Raw genomic sequence first — 25,673 nt, 5'->3', positions numbered from 1 at the left:
GATACTGTTGTAAACGAGATGAATACATGTCAACATGTATAAACTCACATTTATCAGTTTTATTAAGATTTCGTAACTGTTATGTATTGATATGACTCCTATAACAAACTGACCACATAAACAATAATTCATTATTCAATTGTTTGAAATTGTGACACTTTTCACAGAATCAATACAGCTTAATGTAAAGACATGAATTACATATCATAGAGAACAAACTGGTCAAAATGAAACATTCTAAGTGTTTGTTACATGATACTCTGACTGTTTCAAATTTGTCTGATTTTGTTTATCGGTTCCAACCTGTTTTAAGTTAGAATTTAATTGATTAAAATGTGAACTTTATTTATTTTTGTATGTTTCAGATAACATGAGCTCAGATGATATTCTAAACATAGCATCTTGTATGACTGGAATGATTAATGTTGACCATGAAATTCATCAAGGTTTTACAGATCCTGGACCTCTACCGTCAATTAACACGGTGTTTGACGCTGGAAAATCTGTCTATTGACATGTTAGAAAGTGAAAATAATAATATAAGATTCAAACGCTGTCTTATATGTATTATACGAGAGTTATATTAGGTTAGAATGGACATTGATGGCTCATCATGGTGATGTTTCTATTCAGAGGAAAACCTGCAACACAAGACCAGCTTGTATGTCAAATGCAAGGAACAACATAATAAGCAAAGAAACAGCGACAACTAATGAGTGAGGTGAAATGTACGAGTAATGTCTCAGATAAAAAAAAAAAGAAACAACTAAGCATGGGAAATTAACAAGAGTTGTACCAAGTGCGTCATTTAGTGACATGATGACGAATGTTTACAGTAATCGATGTGTTGTTATTGATGTGTTATCGAAGCTATCACACATGGTAATGTAAGGATAATTATAACAACCTTAATTTCAACATTGTTAACATGTGACTATTGAGAGAACTGGGAAAGTGACATTATGCTTTGAAGAGGAACATAACACTGTGCTTATATTGTTAAACATTTCTTACTTAAAATAAAACCTTTATTTATAGAGTAAGGAACTTGAATATGAAATACCATGTAAATATAACTACAAAAGTATTCGAAAACGAAAAGCTGACAAACCTTTAAAATCCATAAATTGTGAAAAGCAATATATCTTGCAATATTGATGATTAACTATTATTCAAAAAAGAAGCGGTATATGTAAAGTAAACGATTAGTTTTCTTCGCTGAAGGAAAGAAAAACAACAACAACAACGGAGTAATGTGCGCAATGATACATATAAATATTCAAGACTATTTTCATCCGTTCCGTAATCATAGTATCCAGAGCAATATCGTAAATACATTTGAACTTTAAACGTGTGCAATTGATTTTATGGCCCTAAAATAATGTAGACATATATATAATGTAAAGCTTCATTGTTTTGAAAGTCATATAAACACACGTTGCAATCTCTACTGCATTGTTGTTATTTTTATTGTTAAACATTGATATCTGTAACATGTTATGTGTAAGTTATAAACATGTATTAGAGATTTTATTTTTTCACTATTATTTTTTTCAATTCCATGTTAATTTGTGTCTGAAATACGTCACAACCGAGCTGGGGCAAGATCTGATTTAGATACGGAGTATAAACCGTTTAGAAAATATTTACTTTTACTGTTTTTATCAAAATGTATTGGAAGTATGCTGTTGAAATTTATTCTATATTATATTTTTGAACGAAAGTCTATGGTAGAATTTCATTTGTCTTGATTCTTGTTAAATTTTGTAAATTCCCAATTGGAACTGAGTGTTTTGGAAATTAATATGATGAATGCTATGAATATGCTCATCTTGCCTGGATAGGAGGTCGATATGTTTGGTTAGTAGCATGAATTATATATGTGCGATCTTTGCAAACTAAAAATAACTTACTGAAGCTTATAAAAAGACTTAAAGTAAAGCCTACCGGTTTATGAACTCTAACCCCGCTATATATCTCATATGAACTTGTCCATCTTTCAATCTGGACAAAATTATTCATCGTTTCAGAAAAAAACAAGCTGAAAAGCCATGATATGTTGTTGCCATCAGGCTAGGAGTTTATAAAAGTACAAGGTCATGCTTACAAAAGTAACTTTTCCCCAAAACACTTTAATTACCTCTCTGTAAACAATGAAGATCAGGAAACATTCAATCAGACTTTTTTATCACTGTGTTTGAATATATGTGTTTGTGTGTGTCAGCTTTGTCATTGCTACAAATGTTTATGAAGGATTTCATGTAAATTTGTTTCTGAAAATTGCAATAATTTCATATAATTTTATGCAGATTTTTACGCGAAACATATCCTAGTTCTTCACATTATATTGTTGTTGTATGCGTTTGTATGTACTATTTTGAATATCAGATATGACGGATTAAAATAATGAAAATGTTAAAGACTAGTTTCATGTTTATCTTTTTTACGCTTAATACGGTGATGGGGATGTATAAAGAACAACTTCAGTGTATGTTTTATTCTTTATTGCAACCGATCCTAAAGCAAGTGACAGGGTTGAAAAATAAATTCATTTACACTTGTAATTGAAGTTAAACAAAACAATATATACAACAGAAATATATCATGGCAACCATAACAGAAACAATATAGTTGTATAGAGAAACAGCGAATAACACATACATCTTTACAATGAAACTGCGAAAACAACACGTATATTTTACAAATTTACAATGAACGACAAAATGAACTAAATTATATTCTTCAATGAAAACAGATCAAAGGAATTCTTGCATACAACTTAAATGGTCCAAGGCCTAGCTCATGAAATATTTTACAGCAAAATTACGTTGTTTCCATAATCATAAGGTTAATATTTTTGGACCAGTTGAAACGTATTAAATGTCTCCGGTAATTAACACACATGAACATTATATGTAAACAGAATAAAATATTCCGAACAAAATATTATACTTATATTTGCGATTTCGTGCATGCATCATTCGCTCTTACAGATAAAATCCAACATATTTCTTTTACACAGGTATTTTGGATTCAAAAATAAAACAACAATTTTGTGAACTAAAGACAGTAGATAGAAGCTTTATACACTTAAGCAATAAAATAGCAAATAACTTATGTAACTTTACAATGAGACAACCAGTTTTACAATTCAACGGCGAAACAGAACATAACACTTTACAACAAAACAACAAAAACAAACAAATATATCTATACAACAAAACAGTAAACAATGCTGTAACAGTGAACAACTCATAGATATTTTTACATTGAAGTCATATATTCACATGTAACATAACCTTTTAACAGAGAAAATACATATAATTTTTACAATTTTCTTATAACAAATATAACTTTACAATAAAACAGCGAACAAAACACACATGACTTTACAATAAAACAGTGACTTACAAATGTAACTTTAATTTTGAAACTGCGAAAACAAACTCACATTAGTGTTATAGGAATCAGGGAATAGAACATTTATACCCTTGTAATGAAACGGCAAAAAGAACAAAATCATATAACATGAAACAAAGGAACAGATAATAACACATAAATGGAACAACAACAGTAACAACAACAAATGTTTAACACTTAAATGGAAACAACTTACATACAATATGAAATAAATTAGTAAAAACCTGTATGTTTAATAGGGAAAGATAATAAATAAGAATACATTAAAATAAAAATAAAAAGAACTATCATATATAAGCATCTCAATGTGTTAATTGTATAATAAGCTTTAAACATCTTTAATCTGGTCACTGATTAACTATTAGATTTCAAACATTTAAGGAAAATAATAAACTTTTCATATTACATGGATCATGTAAGTGAACCTTTATACTGCTCCAAAGTTAAACATCTACCACCAATATAGAGGCAGGTAAGAATACAAACCAGTGTAGCCTGACAAAGCCTTATACAGTTTGCTGAAACACTTCAAATTTTAATTTTGATACCATCAGAACTTATAATGGACTGTTCCAAAAACCGGAAGTTTTTAAGTCTATAAATTCAACATGATTAAGGATTAAGCAAAGAGAAACTCAATAAAAAACTGATGTTCAAAATAATCAGTGAACGAATACAAGATACATTTAAACATTAATATCAGCCTTGTATTGACATTATTTTTTATGCAAATGAAGTATCAATAAAACATAACGACAATGAGCAGATAAGATGATGTAAGAAAAGATATTTTGTTAAATGTTGATTTCTTTCTAGTTTTTACATGAATAAGTCCTCTATCCATTGTAAATACTCAAAATTTGGCAATAAACAACAGTTTGTGATTGGCTTTGGTGCATACATGTAAAGGTTATACACCAAAAACCGCAGGATAAGAAAATAACCACTATTACTTGTATGTTAAAAATTCTATATAAATTGTGCCTCAAATACTCGTACATAATAACATTATGGTATTTGAAAGGTTAAAACTTTCCCTTTTCTTAAAAACGGCATGTCTCAAGAGTAAAAGTCAATTGCTTTTCTTTTCGGTAGTTTTCATACCACAATAACCTTAACTTCAAGAAGAAACTTTCAAAACCGAAAAACTTCTAGAAAAAAGGCAATCGTTACGACATTATGGTCAAGCAATAAACCCTTTCCAAATTGAAACTGAATCTGAAAAGCCTCTATGCAACCTGACTTGGTTCTGTTGGCTGACCAACTTCAAATTTTCATCTTGATATCCACAAAATTGATGATGGACAGTTCCAAAAATGGACACTCGTCAAGTTCATTAAAGAAATTCAGCAGTTTAAAGGTAAATGATAACATTACAAAAACAACGGACTGCAAACGTAACAATTAAAACATAAACATAACGTAACAACGTTGAATGATTTAAGAAGAAGCGCTCACAACAAAAGTTGAAATAGTAGAAGGGATACACGTATTGGAAAGTAGAGAAACAACAATCTAGGTTAATTTTAACTACTGTTTTTACAACGAACAATATAATAATCATATAGTTAGTGTATATATACAAAGATTGTCTAAGGACGTATACATAATAAATTAAAAATAGTAAATAATATGCAAAACATAACTATATTTCTAAAAGAAAGATATCTATAAGTTTATCTATTGTCTAAATTATGAAGAAAATTTAAATTGACCACAATATTACAGTTTATAATGTAATATAAAGCAAACATTTAGCTGTCAGACAAAACATAAGTTGTTTACATAAGTATATGTTATAATCTTTCCGAAGGCTACAATTCAACTTGTATTTATTCAGATACATGTAATTGTTTTGTCAAAACATTATTTTCATCAAATATATGTTTCTAAAAACAGTAACAACAACAAAAAACAAACACACAAATAAATATGTAGCAGCAGAGGTGTACAAAAAATGTAAGGACTAGAATATTAGGTGCGCGTAACCATGGCAATACAATGGATCATTATTGATTATTATATGAAACTTACAATGAATAATTAAATTGTACACTCCTTTGGAAAAAAATCATAAAATAATTCAAAATTAAATTTAGCCCCAAAATATAAATAACTTTTGAAAGTTTGAACATTCAATATACATTAGGAATAAATTACCAATAAATGTCAGTGCTTTCTTTCTACAAATTTATCACCTGTTCAATATGAAAAGGAAACAATATGAAGATCCGAATACATCAAACAATTACACAACTATCATACATTAACAAGATAAAATCACAAAAAAAATCTTGTGCGAGACAGGGCAGTCCTTGTGTCAAAAAAGTTAAAGTCAAAACACCAATCTGAATGTTCTAATTTTCCCTGCCATTGTCATTTATCAATGACACCTTCATTAACTTAAATTGAGTGACAGGCTTTAAGCTGATTGAATATCTGCATCTGTTTAAAAAATTCATACATGTTAAAGATAAACTTTGTTCCTACTAACTCTCTTTCAACAAAAATTTCTCCCCGGAAAGAATATTGTAAACTTGGGTTATATGCAAAGAACTCAAAGAGTAAAAAACAATAACGAGTTCAAATTGTGACAAATATATAATTATAAAAAATAATTTAGAGATACCCTAAGTTCCATTATAAAGATATTTACACTGAGAAATGACGAAAGTCAAACAAGTCTATGTTTCTTCAATCTAACAACAGAAAAACTTCAGAAAAAGCAATTCAGGCACCAAAGGGAAATAACTTGTTATAAATATGGACTATGATGTATTTAGAGTAAAGTTTTCCTTGAGGATATCATTCTTAGCCAAGTAAATAATTACAATGTTAAAATACTCGCATCCTTCAATATGAATAACTACATATTTTCGAGAACTGTTTCCATATTTGTTTTGCAAGACTGTCAATGTTTATGTTAGATACCTAATTAAAACAAACCTGTGCCTTTGGTGCTTTAAAAATCTTTGATATAAACAAGATACGACGTGTAGAGGAATTGAAGTAAAAAAAATGTCTTATATTGCTTAACAGAATCAAAAGATGATTTCAAGTATCTATCCACAACATCCTTTGCCTTTACTTAAAGTTTTGTCATGAAGCTGTAACCCGCTTTCTTTTACCTCGAGATCTTCATTTGCTCGCATCAATCTGCAAGTATGATTATTAAAGAATATCATATTCAACTAAATATTTAATCAATCTTTTTAAAGTTATTATTTACTGCCATCCATTTTCATTTTTGCAACATTGGTTAATGCTATGGGTTGTCCTAATCAATATTTTGGCGATACTTTAAAGCAGTTGAGAATGTATTAGACAACCAGCATCACCAATATTGAAATCCTCTCAGCTTTTGTGATAATATTATCATGATGATGACATTACTTTTATCGCCATGTTCAGGTTCAGGTGGAAATATTTATCATATCAAACATGTGTAAAGAAAATACCTTGTAAGTTCCACAACGGAATCAGTAACATTGGAGCCATCCTTCGCACTTGTCTCGATGAACAATGCACTATATTCCTGACAATAAAAGAAATTGCACATATATGAATTTCAAAATAATAATTGCACATGTAAATGTGACAAATTTTCAAGTTTTTGTATTGGAATATAAAATATAAAACTGCATAGATCTGCAAATATTTCAACGTTATTGATATAATAGCTGATACCTATTTTTATATCAGAAAATACAGAATATTTTAATTAAATGAATGAAAATCGTATGATATATGGCAGGAATATTAAAACTTATAACAAAAGTGCCTAGTCATATGTAACCTTTTAACATCAATTTATTAAATTGCTGGGTGACACTTTGACGACATTAAATTAAACTTTGACACATGATTAGCTGAATACTGTAACTGTTAATTAAATCTGTCAACACATGGGAGTGGCACGTCTACTAACCACTCTTCTGTCATGAAAACTAATGAGTTAATTAAGAAGACACTTCTTAAAAATGAAATCATAGACATATGTCAACACATTTCAATATCCACTTGGACTACTAGTAATTAAAACATATAGAATCTGTAAGAAACAATCTTACTCTCGCTAATCGTTGCCCATCATCGTATGAGACTACAGTCCTACCAAGACGCTCCGCTTCAGTGCGCATGTCTGTTTTATTGCCGCAAAGCATTATAGGTAACTTCTTGATTGATCCATCCTGAGAAGACTTTAAAAGTGGGAATCATCTCATATTATGACAATGATTATAAAATTACAAATGTATATGCATAAAAACGTATAAGTAATTCAAAATTTAGACAAACACTCATTTCACTCACGTTTAATCAAACTTAATGAAACTCTTTGTAGCCAGATTTAACAGTTCAAATTCACATTATTTTCAAATTTGAAGTAATTTTCGTTTATGTCAAATGAGGTTAATCACTAACGTATTATATGGTTAAAGTAACTCAAACACATGATAGACATATGTCAACACATTTCAATATCCACCCGGACTACTAGTAATTAAAACATATAGAAACATATAGAAAATGAAAGGACACCATTTCCAATTATTACAACATTATACCCTTAGATAAAATACTAACTTCTAAGAACATTTGACAAGAGTCTGATAACAATGCAATGCTGACAAGTGTAAATTAATATGCACAACCAAATGAGTTCTAATTTGTCAGGAATATGGTGCATTAAATTTTGAGGCAAACTCAAAAGATGGTTCAAATATTACTGATTTCATTGTCAAACTGACAAGGAATTTCTTGAACATGTAAATACTTTTAATATTTTAAACGTCAAAACGTGAATGAAATATAAATACGTATTAACAAACTTAACAGATTTTTTTTAAATATACTAAATACACTCAAAACTATGCTTAAGTGGCGCTAAGATCATGTGGTTAAGACATCTATCTTTTCAACCTAGGGGTTCAAGAGTTCGGCTCAAATTAGAACTCAGCAATGCTTTAGCGCAGAAGCAGTGTAAGATGAGGATTGAAAAAATAATTATATTACGCCGATAGATTTATTCGAATAATAATAATAATAATAATAATAAAGGCCAATAGGTTCATTCAAATTTGGAGTGCAATAAAAGCCAATAGCTTTATTTAAAAAAGAAGATAAAATAACGACCAATAACCGCTTTCAATTTTGAAGTAGAATTAACTTTAATAACTTTATCAAAATAACTGAATTCAAAAGTAGAAAATAATAAATACACAGACTTAATATAAATATGAAATGATATAAAGTGGTTGTAAATCAACATATGAGAGGTGGTCAAAGAAAAAAAACACGTGATGTTAAATACCTCGATGGAGTCCATCCATTCTCTGATACTCGTGAATGAACGTTCATAGGTACAATCATATAAAAGCAAAACACCATCTGCTCTTCTAAAGTAAGATTTAGCTATACTGCGAAATCTGTAATCAAGAACATGTCAACTCAGTTAAGCAATAAGTCTATCTTTTTAAAGAAGCTATTTATCATATTGTTATTTTTGACGATGATTATTTAGAAAGGGACAAAGAAAAAACAAACAAACAATGAAACCGGTTTGGGTACGTCGATATTATAATTGACATGAGTAAAGCAGAGTTCTACGAAGACAAATGGTTGTTAGACTTAATGAAAATTTTACACGAAAAAGTGTTATTATAGAGCATAAGTTTGATTTGGATAATTGTTACTTCACAGCCACAATAAAAATATTTTGATATTGATGATTTATGTAAATGGCAACACATCAGATAATCATGCCTTGCCTTATGATAACAGATATGTTATATTTTATTCCAATGTAACTGGTAAAATAAGTAAAAAACACAATTTATAATGCAACACAAAAAGGCTTATGTAAAAGAAATATGTTAAACTTTGATGATATATGTAAAAACGGTAATAATTACCGTTCTTGTCCGGCTGTATCCCAGAGCTGAAGAGCAACCGTGCGACCATCTAGTTCTATCATTTTTGTCTGGAAATCAACGCCTTGAAAATAGATTTAAATCTCGTATTATATATATTGATAACTTATGCAGATTAGATTCAAAATTCAGTGAATTTAACGTTTATAATCAAAAATGATTATTTTTCTTTAACTTTACCAATGTTGAATGTATTTGCTAAGAGTAATAGATCTATGGCATAAATGCCTGTACATAAAAGCAACCAATGAAGAAAGTAAGAAGTACTTACCTAACGTTGAACTTAAATTTTCTACGAATTTCCCCTTGCAAAGCCTCATAATGAGACTAGATTTTCCGACAGCAGCATCCCCTGCCAAAACAACTTTAAACATTCTTTCTGGGTCTTTGTTCACCTTTGGTGTGGTCTGAAAAAATAAAAATAACCCCACTGCTTACATTTTATCCATAGATAATTCTTTCTTTTGAATCAGTTATTTACATTATTATTTCATCCATTAAAGTGTAATATTCGGAATATATGATTGAAAGCAGCAATCCAGAAAATGCATCTACTTTCAAATACTATACATTTACTTTAAGGAGTTTTGTACACAACAAAACTGAACATTATATGAAAATAGGAAATGGTAAAATATAACACAGTTACGTTTCTAAAGACAGCATGAATATGTCTACCAGTTAATGCATTAAAAAGTAATATGTTATGGTAAATGACAATGTGTCCATTGTCAAATAAATAAATAATTTAAACAAACTGTTAGGTAAAAAGTCTCCCTCAGAAGCAATTAAAACAACAAAAGTTCATGAAAAATGCAGACTAAGTTTGACTGAGTTTGTTCATTAGGGATAATGATAAAGTGCAACATCCCTCACGCCCCCTCACACCGGCTCAAGCGGTATTTAATCTTCAACACTTAATTTGCTGGAATAGATGATACTAAAGGACCAGTAAAATATAACAACTCTTTAAACAAAACTTACATCTTGAGTTAAAGTACTTTGTCTTCTATTAAAGCTGTCTCGAGATCTTGAACTTCTAGTGGAAGATGACCTACTGCTGCCTGAACCTATTCGTCTGTCGACAACATTACGATATAGTTTAGCATCTACACAATCCATCGGACCCATTTCTGATTCTGTATCCAACTCGTCGTTAGAATCTATGTCCTATTATTACAAGTAATTTTTCTTTTAACCATTAAGAAGACGTATATATTTTTGTATAAAATCATGCAAGGGTATATACGAGTAAGTACCCCTGTAAGGCACCGAAATTGGAAACAAATATCTGGCAATAAAGACTTGATTATTTCCGCCTGTATATGAGAGATAATGAAAGTACAGCATCTTTCATGTCCCAGCACCGAGATTAGCGGTTTGCAAAAATAACTCTGTTGGATTAAAATTCCTTTACATCAAAATGAGCAGTATATTATAGTTTAATCATAGCGAATAAATAAGAATTTGAAACAGTTTCATAAAATATTACATCCCCTAAGTAATTTAATGTTATAATACAGAGTAAGGGATAAGGGGAATTTAAAGAAATAATATTAATAAAAAGTCAACGTCATGAAGTAGAACATCTAAATACCGATGTATCGTATGATCAGAGAACTTTTGTTTTACAATAGATTGCAAATAGCTGGACAACGAGTGTCAGATGTATCTAAAGAACTTATTTAAAAGGTTTTTGTAATTGATAAACTTAAAATTATTATGTATCAGTATAACAAAAAGGGCGACTAGTAACTAAACAGAGCAGACCTCGAGCATGGGTAGATCTCTGTTAGATCTGTTCCGTCTATGACGTTTGTCAGCCATCAATCTGTGCATGGTTTCCGCATCGTTTAGAAATGCTTCTCTGTCAAGATCGTTTTCGTTCCCATCTCTTAAAGTCGAGTGACCACTGTCTTTTTTTAATAAATAAAAGGTTGAATCATAAACTTTAAAGAGTTAAAAGCTATATCTAATGAAATATTTTTATGATATTAAACAGTAAAATCATGTTGTTTCGTTGATACTCAAAAGAGACGCAACGTTAAATATTTCTGTTATTTATCACGCAGGAGTATTGTGCTGAAACAGAAACGTTACAGAACAAAATATTATTCTGTAGTTTCAAGTAGGCTTTTAGGCGTTTAGCAATGATTTCTTGCATGCGTAATTCGCTCTTAGAAAAAAATCGTTCATACATATATTTTGGAGTTATTCTACTAAAACAATATACAATATATTTGGAGAGTGCAGGTAACAGAGATATAGCTTTATACAATTTAATTTTGCCATCGTAAATTGATAGCGATGTTTTTATTTAATTTTGATTGCTGTATTGGTTAGTGTAGACAGCAGAAGAAATGAAAATATTCACTGATGTTATATAACGCTAATTTTTATTCCTATCGTTTATCATTGGATGACCACTGTCATGGTGAATGATTTAATGTTGAAACATACCGTAGACTTTAATAACAATATTTCATTCATTTTGAATGATCTCTTGGATTGATTAGAAAAAAATTCACCTGGAAATATTTTTTCTTTATCGAAATAAAATTACAAATGTACATTTATTGATTTGATAGTTATATACAATGTTTTGTTTTTTTGCAGAATCTGATTTTTTTTTATCTTTAATCCATAAGTCTGATTAACATCCTCTTTATCTAATAAGTTCAGTGCCGTCAGTATTTCAAGAAGAATTTCTATACTTCAATAAATGTAACCTTGCCTATTTTACTCAGCTAGCTGGTATATCAAAGACAAGTTTGACTTAGATTGACTTACCTATATCTTCTAGAATACCTCCATCCGATTCACAAGTATCTTGATGCGGTAATTTTGAAGGAACAACTCTAGATGAATGTCTAGCGAGATTCTGTACTGTTACTACAGACGATGTTTGTGGCTCCTCTACTAAAGACGACTGTGATCCCATCCGTGAACGGATTCTGAAATTGCAGAAATGGAATTAAAGTAATATTGCGGGTAACCATAAGAAAAAAGATAACAATATATAAAACATCTATATGACAGAATCACCTATCCAAGAATAAGTGAATAACGAAGATTTAATATTTTATTAGAAAGGGAGTATTGTTTCTAATGAATGCACAAAACTAAGGAATATTATCGTATGGTGATTTATATTTTTATAAATAAATTGTACGTATATGATTTGATAAACAAGATCAACAAGGAAAGGGGGCGTTCAATGACTCATGGGTCTTTTGTAAATGAATGCATTAAATTTTACTTACAAAGGAGTACTTTGAAAATATTCACTCATTAGAGAACCCCGTCTGTAATCTGGAAGTGTGGTACCAACTGTACTTGTATTAGACTGGAAATAATTTAACATAAGTTTAAACAAACGAGTGTAATACAGAACTTTTACAAAACAACAGCCTAACTCGAATGCATATTTTCCAATGTAGCATTTGGATTCTTAATACTTTTTGTAAAATTCTTAAATAAGCTAAGCAAACCACACCGACATAGAACTTATCACAGTGCAAAAAGTTCACAGGAATGTACGTGGTTTAAATAATAAGGAGACGCTTCATTACACTGATCCATAACTTATTTACTGTATTAATTAAAACGTGAGTTGTTAGTATATCTTGTGTATACTTTTTATTATGAGTATACATTATAGTTGCTGTAATTGTCAGATATAAAAAGCATTCGACGCTTTTGACTCGATGGTCGTTTTTTGTCCAAAGACCTCAATTAAAATTGAATGAAAGATGGCAGCTAATTGAAGAAAAAAAGGGAATTGAAAAAAAATGAAGAAAACATGCATTTGGCAATCCGAAAGTGAAATATTTTGTGTAACATAAAGCAACCCTGGTGTAGTTATATTAAAACATATGACCAAACTTATAAAGCCAAATCTGTGACATTAAAATGATGAAATTAATTTAGATAATTATAGTACCCTAGAAAAACAAAACATGCCAAAATGGTTTTGGAATCATTTTATTTTCTAGTGAAAACAGAGAGTGTTTAAATATATCATGCATCTCTTATTTGGATTCTAAACAAGCGTATTTTAAATTTTTTATAATAACATATCTTTAACTGTAAAATAAGCGACATCTTGTGGAATAACTTAAGACATAAATTACTTTTGAAAAAAAGGCCTACGGTCTTTGTAAATACATTCTTAAGAGACAAAAATGTCAGTACAATGTAAAGTTACAAATAACTATTAATTATTGTGCTTTATTCAGGAGTGATATTTGTAAACTTAAGGAATAGTGTTGTTTTAAAAAATATGGAAGACAGTTGAGTTAAAGGCAATGATGTTAAAATCGTAAAGCCCAGTCAAGCATATCAAAGCTGGGTGATTCTTTACCAAACTCTTACACGTACGCTGACTGCTATTTTCTCTTCGAAACCATGATAAGGTTGATAACCCCTGAAAAATCATTTCTTGTTTTCAATGACAAACAGCCCCTATCTACAGAGGATGCATTACTCTACATGAATATATAGTAATGAGTCTCACAGTGTATTATAATAATATATACATGTATACGTAGGTTAAGATATAGTAAAATTACAAATTGTTACACTATGTATGTAATTTAAATTTGGCTACAAAATACACGTAAGGTTAATCAAGTAAATAAGTCTTTTAGAAATACAAAATGTCTGTATAGTTCATGTTCATATTTTATCACCTTTCTTTGTGTGTAAGATTTAGATTTGCTTAACTGAAATTAAAAATAAATATCTATTAAGAAACACACTAATATAAAAAGCAAAAGAAATATGAAAAATATAATATGAGAACGCAGTCCTACACAGACACAGCATCCAGTGGGGCACCGAAAAGTAACAAGCTGTGAACGCTGGCAATATACAATAGAAAGTCAGAGGAGACAAAAAACAAGACGTTATGACTTTGTTGTTTTCACCCCGACAGGACAAAGGATTGAAAAGGCATAGACACAATAGAAGTCATCATTTGTCGTAACACGACAAGAGGAAGACAAAGTTACGCTATCTTTTGCCCTTTGTCATGATCAGTCGAGATGGTAAAACACAAAGAACACACGAGAACAAAACATATACAGTATTCCTTCGTTGATTTTTAAAACGTTTCGATTTTCCGGCTGACAATGTACAGTGCACATAAATTTACTTACTGTTAAAGATTGCTGACGTATGGGAGAAGCCCGGCGAGCAACTTCAACCGCTTCACGGAGATCATCGTTAGTATCGTGAAGGCGTTTGTTAGCGTCACTGCAAACAAATCAGTGACAATAAGTTACAATGTACACCAAATACAGTCATATAAATCAAGATAATCATTTTAAGGTAGTGTAACTCTAGTACTAAGACGATGTTTCAAATATTGGGCATTAAAAGCGGATCGATGTTTTAGTGCCCTGGTGCTTAAAAGCTCAGGTTGTTCGCCTCACAACACAAGTGGTTCGATTCATTTTCACGTCACGATCATGGTGTGTTCAAATAAGCTGTCGTGAAAATTAAAAAGGTATAACTGCAAGAACTTGTTTCACACTTAAAATAAAATAATCATGTTCAATCTTGAGAATTAAGAAATATAGATCACGTTACATCAAAAGAAATGCGTTTTATAAAAGTTGTAGTTATTATCTGGCATCTTGTATCTTACTAAATTTCACGCATATCCCTCAGAAGATCGTATATATGTATATAAGTAAATAATAATATCATCTAATCAATATAAAAGTTAAAAATACATTTACATGCAATAGTAGTTGAAATATAAAATCTTACTGTAAAAGGTGCAACTGTCTGGTTAAATTTTCTTGTTCTCTCTGGTAATCACTATTAGATTCTTTTTCCCTAAATACAAGTAAACACAAATGTCAGAAACGGCCAGTTTGATATTTTATATACATAAACGATTCATTAGTAAGCATGTAAAAGATTCGATTTTAATCACTTGAATCAGGTGGCATAAATAGTAACAATAAAAGAATCAAATCTTCTAACATAGAAGTGAGAGTATCACCCGCTAGAAAAAGTACATGTATTAAGTAATCAGGTACAAGAAAACGAATATTATTTAAACAATATATGAATATCAAAAGCAAGGCTTTCATTTTGCATAAACATCTATGATGCTCTATTTCAAAATGATATACAATGTATATGCAATGTTTTTGGGGTTAAATTTTAAATGTTAAAGTTGTTTCTTGCGTACCCTATTTTCATTAACAATATTTGTTACAGATTGCACAATATATATTGTATAAAATACAAATGTGGAACCAGTCTCAAACGGACAAGATAAATAATTGGTCCAAATTTATCATACGCAAGTTTTAACCAATCAAAAGCGATGTACTAGTATACTGTACCAATCAGAAACTATGATATTGTGACTGGTTCCTGGTAATTTCTAGTAATAAATCATTGTTCAATACAGATTACCGATGAGTCACGAGAATAACTTTAAGACATTTTTTGCAACAGCTGACAAAACAGAAATGTCATAACAATGTGACATATGTCACTTTTATCATTAAAACATATAGAAGCAAAGAACATATACCCACGACTGATTGATTATATCTTTACTGAATGACTACTGTATTCTATTACCAAGAAAGTAGGTATGTATATATGTAAGATGCATTTTTGAACAACAGTTTATGTATTAAAGACTGGTTAAAGGATTTTATTTTGAATCAAATATCATAACACATATTGCTCTAGACCAATGACTCTAGTCCTATCGCCAGAATAGTGAAAGTGTTTCAGTCATGTTTAAGCGACGAACATTAAAAATCTAATCAACAAACTATCTTATATTATTTTTCAATAGATGTAAGGCTTACAGTATGGTATGGCGTTCTTTTTAAATAAAATGAATAAATAACGCACGATGTGACATGCTGGATCACTATTTTATAAATAATTGAATGATGTTCATCAAATGCTGCATGACATGCAGATACATGTTAAAGTTACATTAAATAAATTTCATAAAAAAACAGAAATAGCGACATTTCATTAATAAATTAGTTTCTTATCGACTCCAGACCTTATTTTGGTGTCCAGACAACCAGAATGTGTTTTATGAGCATAAAAATGTGCAGCCTCATTGTGGCGAATTCGGAAGTACAATTTCTGTTTGCATGAGAAACTCCGCCTTCGGATCATCCGTACATCAATATTAAATCAACAAACATGACTATAAGTAGCAGTCGTAATTTAACGGTATATTTCTGCATTGTAACGGATATTTTCTACAAACTTAATCTTTTTTTATGAGATGATTATTTTTTCTGAACCCAGGCCTAGTGCACCGTGAAGCTTAAACGGTTAAAGTGTGTTTGCACAAGAAAATCTTATATTTTCTGTGTTCCGGACAGCACATATAACACCGTGACGTAGCGCATACACGGGCTGATTATAGTCTTCATTTGGATGTTAATATTCGTATACGAACTTTAGTGTTACCGTGGGGTTTTCCATTTAAAATCCTAATTTATAAACAATATTTGATGAGATTTACAACAATACTGTTAAAAAGGTTAATGAAACTGTAGAATGCTTGGTTTTTAGGCTGACGTAAAAATATTTTTTACATATTTATTTAATGTAACTAAACAGATAATTAAAAAATCATCATAATATTTATTTCTTAAAAGCTTTTTATTGTTGGTGTTCTGTTTCTGGTACGGTACTCATTGACCATATAGCTAAACCAGCATTTCATCTTGGTTTTAATAAACTATAGTGATTTAGGGATTTGTGTTTAAGACAAAACAGCACATTTTTCAAGTTTTGCTTCAAATGATTTCACATAAAACATTGCTTTCTTCACGTGAGAATTATCTGACATACACAAAAACCACTATTAAAACGTTATATAGCAGAAGTTTGCCGTTTCCTCAGATATTTTTTCTTCATTCCTGAGGTTAAATGTGCCTATAAGAGAAATGGGTAGTTATCTTAACAGAAGACAAATAAACAACTTAACCAGCTTCTTAAATAGTTATTGTCAAACATTTCCTTTATAATCCGGGATATATACCGGTATCGGTAGATTTAAATATATACGGAATGCGTGCCGTGTGTTCCAAAGATATGTCGAACAGTGTATCAACAAATAGTTACAAAATACTTACATATTTAATTCATGAATCTTCTCATTCAGCTGCTGTTTCACGGAAGCAAACTCGCTTTTAACAAGTGCCAGGTTTGTCTGGGTATCTGTCAATTCACTTTTTAATTGTCTATTTGCAAATGTCATTTCCTCAACCTTACCCTTTAAATGTAATAATTGTTCTTCTATTTCTTTGTTCTTAGCCTCTGGTCCGTCCTAAATGTATGAATGTTAATTATCAATAAAATATAATTGAAGAATAACAAATTAATATATCTAACTAATGTATTACTACATCGATTTACTTTTTATTTACCTTTAGTGCAGGCTGGCCTGGCTCTATAAGGGTCATCACTTCCGGTTATAGAACGTTAAGGATTAAAGAAGGAATTCAAATACTAGAGCTACACAAACGTTCAAATTTCAAACTAACAAATTAATGTGAAAGGTCCTTCTCCTATGCCTTTCGTCTTTGGTGCCCTTTCGAAAATATTACCATGTATTTATTGGCCATATGGATAAAGCATATTTTGATTCCTTTGCTTTTTATGCAATCAGTTCAATTATAGTGTCATAGTATTTTGTATGGATGTCAAAATTTCATATTTTTATTTTGTTACTTTTATGATAATTATTTCATGTTTATAATACTTTCTTTAGGTAATATTTATATATTTTTATCCATTATTTAACCATTTTAAAGTACATATCTGCACATTCTAACAATTGTATTCACTTGTGAGGCTTAATGTGCCTGTCAGCTTTTGTCGTAATTGGAGAATCTAAAATCAGTTGATATAATTTATATATCACTTTTGAGCGAATTGTCTCTAACACGTTTGTCGATTGATAAAAATTATATTGATGTAGTTGTTATACAGTATGGGAGACTTAATTATTTCAAAATACCTTTTCAGTAGTAAACGGTATTATACTAATTAAACTAACATATTGGACGACGAAATAAGGTGGCGTTAAACCGAGCAACTATCATTCAGAGAGAGTGACCTTTGATTTATATATAGTGGTATAATTATAATTGTAACAACCTGTTGTAAGCGTTTTAAGTTTTGTTGTAGCATGTTTATCTCCTCTTGTACCTTCCCCCTCATTTCTGCTTTCTCTCCTTCCTTCTTTTCTTCCTCCTGTACAATATACATGTACTGTATTTAACATGTACTGTATTTAACATGTACACTAAATGGAAAATATATAGCAAATTTAAGAAAATCATTTTGACATGTATAACAAAATTGTGGATAAAAATAGTAAAATGAAAGTATTCACCATCTTTCATGACTTTTCAATAAGATTTGTAAAGATAAAAGTGAAATAAACACAATAAAATGCTTTACGGTATAAAATACAAGTACTTTTAAAATATATATGGTAAGATTTCATAAGTGATATATTCTAAATGTCAAATAGACATATTCTAGATATCACATTGATATTTTATAGGTATAACTGATGTTTTCTAAATATTTCAGTGATATTCTAAGTGTCACATTGATATATTCTAGATTGTACTGTTATATATTCAAAATAAAGTTGTATTATCTTAATATCAATGTATTTTCTAACAATAAATGTGATACCAAAGTGATAAGTATTTTAAGAATCACAATATTCTAAATATCAAAGTGAAATATTCATAATATCACGACGGTATCGGGAGACATAGACACTTTAGCATTTCTATTTATATCTTTTTACCCTTTTTATCACATAAAACGCGGCGCGGGAGTGTAATAAATCCATTTAATAATCAAAGGGCTGCAAGCTCTGTGGTATTTTCTGATCTTTGCAAACTAAATCGTAATGTATATCTGTATGTGTTTTCCTGTATAAGTTTATTTTTATGTACTATTATTCATCTTGCAGGGTACCAGAGTTTGATACATACGGAATTTTGCAAAACTAGAGTTGCATCAAAAAATCATTTATGTTCATTTTTTATGATAGCCACACTTTATCTTTGCATATCGTGGCTATTTCCTTAACAAAGACACTAAAAAAAGAATTTTAAAAAATGTTGACTCGACTGGGATTTGAACTCCAGACCTCACACACTAAACGAGCGCGTTACCCCTGCACCACGGAGAAGCTTTACAAACAAAGGCTGAATAAAATCAAGTCATTCTAAATTTAGAATTTCCATTGCATTTCGGGTTTATTACTTTCGAGGTATTTTGTTCAGGGTAAACCTGCTGTAGTTTAAAATTGAAGTAAATAATTTAGCATAAATCTTCTCGCCCAAACAGTCCAACATGTAGAGACTATATATTCAACTACTCGGCAGTCAGATTTATTTGTGTAGTATTCGGTAATCGACATCGCTAAAAATAGCATTTTCATTGATTAAAGTCATATTCATCCGCGTAATTTGTGAGTGTGCATTTATTGACAATTCTATAAGCCAACGCTACTTTTAAAGTTTGAATGTGTAGTAATTTGTTGGATACTTGTAACAAAAAAATGCTCTTTCTTCTAAATTGCTGGTTTTTAAGCAGTTTTGAGTGAGAACTACTTTGCGTTGTTAGGTCTGTTAGGAAATTTTGTGTTAGACCGTGGATGCTAGCTATGTATTTACTGATCTGCGATCAGAAAATACAAAAACGATATTACACTAGTGTAATAACACTTTGACGTGACGTCATTTGCGCTATATAGAAACATAGCGCTAAAGCGCGCTAATGTTAGCGTTACACTATGGACTCGTCATTGAAAAATTACTCATTTTAACAGTTCACTGTTCTTATTTTATATATGTGATAAATAGAATATTATATTCGTGTAGATTCAATACTAAATTTATTGAACTCGTTGAATAAAACAATATTATGCTCGCCATAGGCTCGCATAATATGATTTTATTAAACTCGTTCAATAAATTTAGTATTAAACTACACTCATTCAATATCCTCTATATAGTTAGGGATTGCGGGGTTTATATATTTATATACGTACACGTTTTCTGACTCTCTCCTCCACTCGTTGAACTTGTAACTCCATCTCCTCCTCCATCTGACGCATATGTCGATCATGTTGTTCTTTCTCTCTGAAAATCACGTCAAATATACCTTCATATATCAGTACAATTAAACAATCGGAAAGGTTTATGTTTTCATAAGAAAAAATAAAAAGCATTGTTTTTTATTGTTGACATTACCATTAAATAGATATGTAGTTTTTCTCGTAACTTGTTATGATTGAAACTTTGATTTATATGGCTTATTCATAGCTTCACTATATGTATATTTAACAACTTGTCTCTTTCCATTCCCTTTCACTCCGGAAAATGAATAGAAATAGAAAATTTGAATTATGCCTGAAAGGTCTCGGACAAATTACACTGCAAATTCTACGGCAAAATGTAAAAAAGGAGATAAATAAGTTCAATACTTTATCCAAATTGCGTTCAAATTTTCAAAATTTGCCAATGTACTAGCTGGTGAAGGATATTTTGGATGAAGATACTTCGTATTCATACCTTTTAAATGATTTTTCAAGCCTGTCATTTTCCACCTGTTGTTGCCTGAGATCTTTAAGGATACCTAGTATGACAGATTCATAAGTCTCTAGTAGCTCAGGGTTACCAGCATGATGCAGTTGTTGGTATAATTCACACACCTGCTCTTGACTGTAACATAACAATACAAGACATCATTGAAAATATATTTGGAAATTACTTCATCATTAAAGATACATTATGCTCATCTCTGAGTAAAATATATTTATTGCAGAAATTTATCGAAATGTACTGCCTGTTTTCTTAATGACACTTAATATTCACAATGTGTCCAATTATAGTGTGTAGTGTTAAAAACATAGTATATCTACTAAACATGTTTATTATATATTTACATAGAGACCGTGTAGCAATTATCAATATATTTGATCATAGTACTCGTAGTACAGTTCTATATTTCATATTGGTGTATATCAAACGGGTGTTATTTACAAACAAGCTCACTTTAAATAATTTTTGGAACGACTTAAACGCTATATAACCCTGAAAACGTTAAATACGGGCGCTTTCTACATTAAAGGCCCCCATTTTACCTGAGAAATGTTTTATTTCTATTTTTTGCTCAAAAGCTTTTATTTTTGGTGTACTTTTATTATGTTTTATAGTTTCCAAAACGATACTCATTGGCCAATTACCTAAACCATCTTGTTATTCTGTCGCTTTTTTGGCAATTGGTACAGTTAAAGTGATTTAGTATTTTGTATCTGAGTAAAAATACTAAATTCCTACTTTGTTTATATTACCCTAAGCGACATGCTCTAAACCATTATTGAAATAGTATAAAACTTATGTTTGCCCTTTTAAAAAAAAATCTGTGCCTTTAAATTTTTGTGCAGGTGTACATAGTAACAAGCGATACTATGTAATATGTGAATTAACATTTTGTATTTTCCAAACTTTGTCAAACCGGATGTACCGGATCTTATTTCATATGAATGTGTTCGTTCTGGTTGACAGTTATGAACATATTTGTGTATATAAGTGGTAGGTTTTTAAGGTTTTTTCCTTTCATTCAGACTTTGTTAGACAATACATATGTAATGAACACATTTGTTATTGAAACTACGAAAGCGGTAGGCTTTGTCAGACAAGAAATATATTTACTATATCATACGCTCAACAAATTTGAAATATGCAATAAAGAAGATAATAACGGAGAAAGTTTCTCAAAAAGGCTTTTTAATATTCCTGCTTAATCCGTACAATTTATCATTTGTGAATTATCATGCAAATGAAATGTTTATGAATAAAATATTGTTTAAAAACTAAACTGTGGTAATGAATCGTATATATCTTATGTAAAACATACTAATAAATAAACAATAAGACCATGGATTAAATTGAATTATTAGAAAACGATCTATAACTGATAATAATAGTTTAGATATATGAGCATATCATTTACGTTTAACTATGTAGGAGAAATAAATAATGCATTACAGGATAAGCATTAATTAATTGACAAAAAAGAAGAAATGAAATAAACAAAAAGGTCACATAGAATATTCTTGTTTATAACATAGATAATTGATTAAACACCATGTACATCATTCATATATGGTATATCTTTATATTTAGAACAAATAACACAAAATACAGACGTCCTGTCGCGTGAGAACACCTTACATATACATGTAATTCTCAATTTTTTGATACAATGAAACCATGAGGAAAAAAAAAAGAAATCAGTCATTGCTCTGTTCAAGAATCAGGAAAAAAATGTGTATTCGGATAGGTAACTCGGTTAGTAGAGCAGTAAAACGCTCAGTTGTGAGGCTCCCGGGCTAGGGACCAAGTCGAGCTTCATATTTTCATTTTGGGAGTTTTAGATTGGCACGTTAACATACAATAAAGGTGTGCCGGATGAAGTGAAGATTTATATAATGTTTTAATCTTTATAGAACATCCTACTTGTTTACGTATTGAAGATTGGCAAGAAACTTTAATGATAAATAATATAAAAATCGATTTCAAATGTGATTACAATTATTCTTTAGATAACCAATATAAATTATTTAAATGAAGGTATGTATATTATTTATTACTGTTATAGCATTCCAAAATGCGGAATATAAAAATAAATGCGACAAATATATAAAAACGGTTAGATATTGATTTTTGATATCACATTTGCTGGCATGACTCATTTATGTTGGTTACACTATACAATGTGTTACTCCGTTTAATATAGGAAAGAACGACAGCTGCAGGCAAATGCTTTACAAAATGATGTTTTTATTTATTTTATATACTTTCGTATGATACGGTATTCAATATTAAGGATACGATTTTGCGATAATAATCTATTTGAATACTACAAATATATATGTCTTCACTATTAAGTCAATTTGATATTTGAGTTATTATGAGACTGTCAATAGTAGTACATATTGTAATGTTTGTTATCTTTGAATGCAAAAATACAATTGTATAATTGGTTTAGAACAGTATTCAGCAGAAAGTATGATCAATATTGTTCAATATTATAAAAGTGAAATTTATTTAACGTATGAAAGCAAAAGTAAAGTGATAAATGTCTCTGGTGATATATCTATAAATAGGTTATATGTATGAAGATTTACGCTGAATCAAACAATATTTTCTTTAAACTGATGAATGAATTTTCATCTGCGTTAACTTAGTACTATTCTTAAAATATTTTGATTTCTGCAGAATGTGTTGTCATGAATTACCCGTCTAACTTTAAGAACGGGACCGCTCAGGAAACTTCTGTTTGTTTGATGACAATTAAACATTGTCCTAGTGATCTGGATTTGTTGTATTTACTTGTACAAATGAGATATATTTACATCTACTTAGTTAAGTGAAGTTTCTTTCTCGTTTATCACCACAGTCATCAACAAACGAGTGATGTATTCATACGCTACAAATCAAATGAGAATGACAATTGATATTTGCCGACAGCAGGTATAGATCTGCAACATCCTTTTATTGTTATACAAAATTAGTCTGTCGATGTTATCAATGAGAGACATAAATGAGTCAAGTTTTATCCGAAAATGTGCACTGCACTTATATGACTCGCTAAAGTTGTACAAAATAGTATAATGTTAACGCTGCTTCCTCATTTAACAAAATAGTAAAATAGGAGTCCTTCAGAATAAAAATATTGCAACAGCTACGATTGATCAAGTAAATGGACGATATTGTCAAACATACTGCTTTCGTCCACCCCTCCCCCGCACCGGTTTGGACAGAAGTAATCAGTAGTTCATGGTATAACTGTAAATATTGAGATATCATCATTTGTGCTGAAATAACAGTTATCATGAAAATAGTCCTGAATTTGTTGCAAGCTCGGATTGAGTCTGTCATGAACGGCATTGTCAAATGCAATCTACCGCCCATTCCTAAATAGCACCGGTTGAAGCAGAATACAACATTTACACATGAAATAGAATTTAGAAATATTCATAAATATTTGCATATTTTAATTATCATGGAACCTTCAATGTTATACATTTTTTGTAATTCTATAAAAATGGTGTATGACCCCCGATACAAAAAATGCTAGTCTTTCAAATAAGGAAAACAAAAGGGAATTTTAGGGTAGAGATCGCACATGAAAATAATGATAATTTGAAATCACAGTTGAAATAAAATGTCTTTACTGACATTAGGGTACTTTGCAATGTTGATGACAATTGATGGGAATCTCAAAGAGAGGAGCTAAAGCATATAACTAGTATAGTATATATACTATATGTATACTATATAGTATTGTTTATAGATGATAGAAAGATTTGGGTTCATCATTACATGATTTACATTACTGTATTTAAAAAAAAAACTGAGTGAAAGATGCATATTTTGCGGATGTTCAGCTGAATGCACATCAAACAATGAAATTATTAAACAGTGCTAGTATTTTTATCTTATGGTTAGAGTCAATCCATCTGTTTTCAAATTTCATGATTTACTTTCTTCTTCAAATAAAAACTATATTGTTAACTTGTGCAAATATATGAAAGAGGCATTTGTTATCGAAGTAACTATAATCCATATAATGCTCATAATTCTATATATTCTGACTGTGCAAGTTTAATATCCTTTAAGACATGGGTAACTACTCGATCGAACGCGTCCGAAAACAAATACCAACACAGTTGCACGAACAAGACCTTTTCAAAACGAGAATGCCTTTTCATCTATTATTAATGATCTGCCGCATATCAGTGCTAATAGAAAATCCATGTTTTCTAAAACCTTGCAATTCGTTTTTACATTGAATTTTAGTTAAAGAGTTGTAAAGGATAGTGCCCTAATCTCACAATGCATTAACATTCTTTATAGTTCCAATTTAACTGCTTACAATTTTAGTCATATATCTTAACGCAAGTCAACTTAAAACAGCATTAAATGTTTTCGATGTTTAACTTTATCTTTTTAATTTGATATCTATATTTATGTGCATTATGTAAACTGTACGGACGTTTGATGTATCATAAATCGAATATATGCAAATTACAATTTTTGTACAGGAGGTATTTATCACATAGCGTTGTCAGTTTTATATTAGTAATAATGGCAAAACATTTGAAATAACAATTCGTAGGACAGAAGTGTTTATTAAATATTTGGACTGAATGTTATATATCAACCGGACATTTCAGCTTTAACATATATGTATACTGTTAATTTGGCTAAATGTATT

At 30.1% G+C, this 25,673-nt stretch overlaps 2 protein-coding genes across 9 annotated transcripts in view; one reads left to right on the top strand and one right to left on the bottom strand.

The window, feature by feature from the left end:
• Positions 1-2,420, top strand: part of LOC132726795 (DNA-binding protein RFX6-like) — a 32,030-nt gene extending 29,610 nt beyond the window's left edge. For all 3 annotated transcript variants that reach the window (XM_060712164.1, XM_060712162.1, XM_060712163.1), the window contains exon 20: positions 366-2,420. In XM_060712164.1, the coding sequence (XP_060568147.1) occupies positions 366-514 (149 nt within the window). In that variant the 3' untranslated portion in view covers positions 515-2,420. The remainder of the gene's footprint in view (positions 1-365) is intronic.
• A 69-nt stretch (positions 2,421-2,489) lies between these two features.
• The window catches only part of LOC132726807 (ras and EF-hand domain-containing protein homolog), a 32,068-nt gene continuing 8,884 nt past the window's right edge, over positions 2,490-25,673 (bottom strand). For 3 of the 6 annotated variants that reach the window (XM_060712178.1, XM_060712179.1, XM_060712176.1), the window contains 17 exons: positions 20,960-21,109; positions 20,437-20,527; positions 18,516-18,611; positions 17,489-17,682; positions 15,126-15,194; positions 14,510-14,606; positions 13,714-13,776; positions 12,614-12,696; positions 12,141-12,304; positions 11,121-11,266; positions 10,335-10,520; positions 9,622-9,757; positions 9,333-9,414; positions 8,732-8,846; positions 7,491-7,619; positions 6,879-6,955; positions 2,490-6,576 (listed from right to left, as the gene is read on the bottom strand). In XM_060712178.1, coding sequence (XP_060568161.1) covers positions 6,483-6,576; positions 6,879-6,955; positions 7,491-7,619; positions 8,732-8,846; positions 9,333-9,414; positions 9,622-9,757; positions 10,335-10,520; positions 11,121-11,266; positions 12,141-12,304; positions 12,614-12,696; positions 13,714-13,776; positions 14,510-14,606; positions 15,126-15,194; positions 17,489-17,682; positions 18,516-18,611; positions 20,437-20,527; positions 20,960-21,109 — 1,972 coding nt within the window. In that variant the 3' untranslated portion in view covers positions 2,490-6,482. The remainder of the gene's footprint in view (positions 6,577-6,878; positions 6,956-7,490; positions 7,620-8,731; positions 8,847-9,332; positions 9,415-9,621; positions 9,758-10,334; positions 10,521-11,120; positions 11,267-12,140; positions 12,305-12,613; positions 12,697-13,713; positions 13,777-14,509; positions 14,607-15,125; positions 15,195-17,488; positions 17,683-18,515; positions 18,612-20,436; positions 20,528-20,959; positions 21,110-25,673) is intronic. The other 3 variants (XM_060712182.1, XM_060712177.1, XM_060712180.1) reach the window with 2 other exon arrangements.

The sequence above is a fragment of the Ruditapes philippinarum genome, unplaced genomic scaffold (assembly GCF_026571515.1).
Source record: "Ruditapes philippinarum isolate M1 unplaced genomic scaffold, ASM2657151v2 ctg1108_1_1_1_1, whole genome shotgun sequence".
Lineage (NCBI taxonomy): Eukaryota > Metazoa > Mollusca > Bivalvia > Venerida > Veneridae > Ruditapes > Ruditapes philippinarum.
The sequence above is the reverse complement of the archived record's forward strand: the minus strand, read 5'-3'. Positions and strand labels throughout refer to the sequence as shown.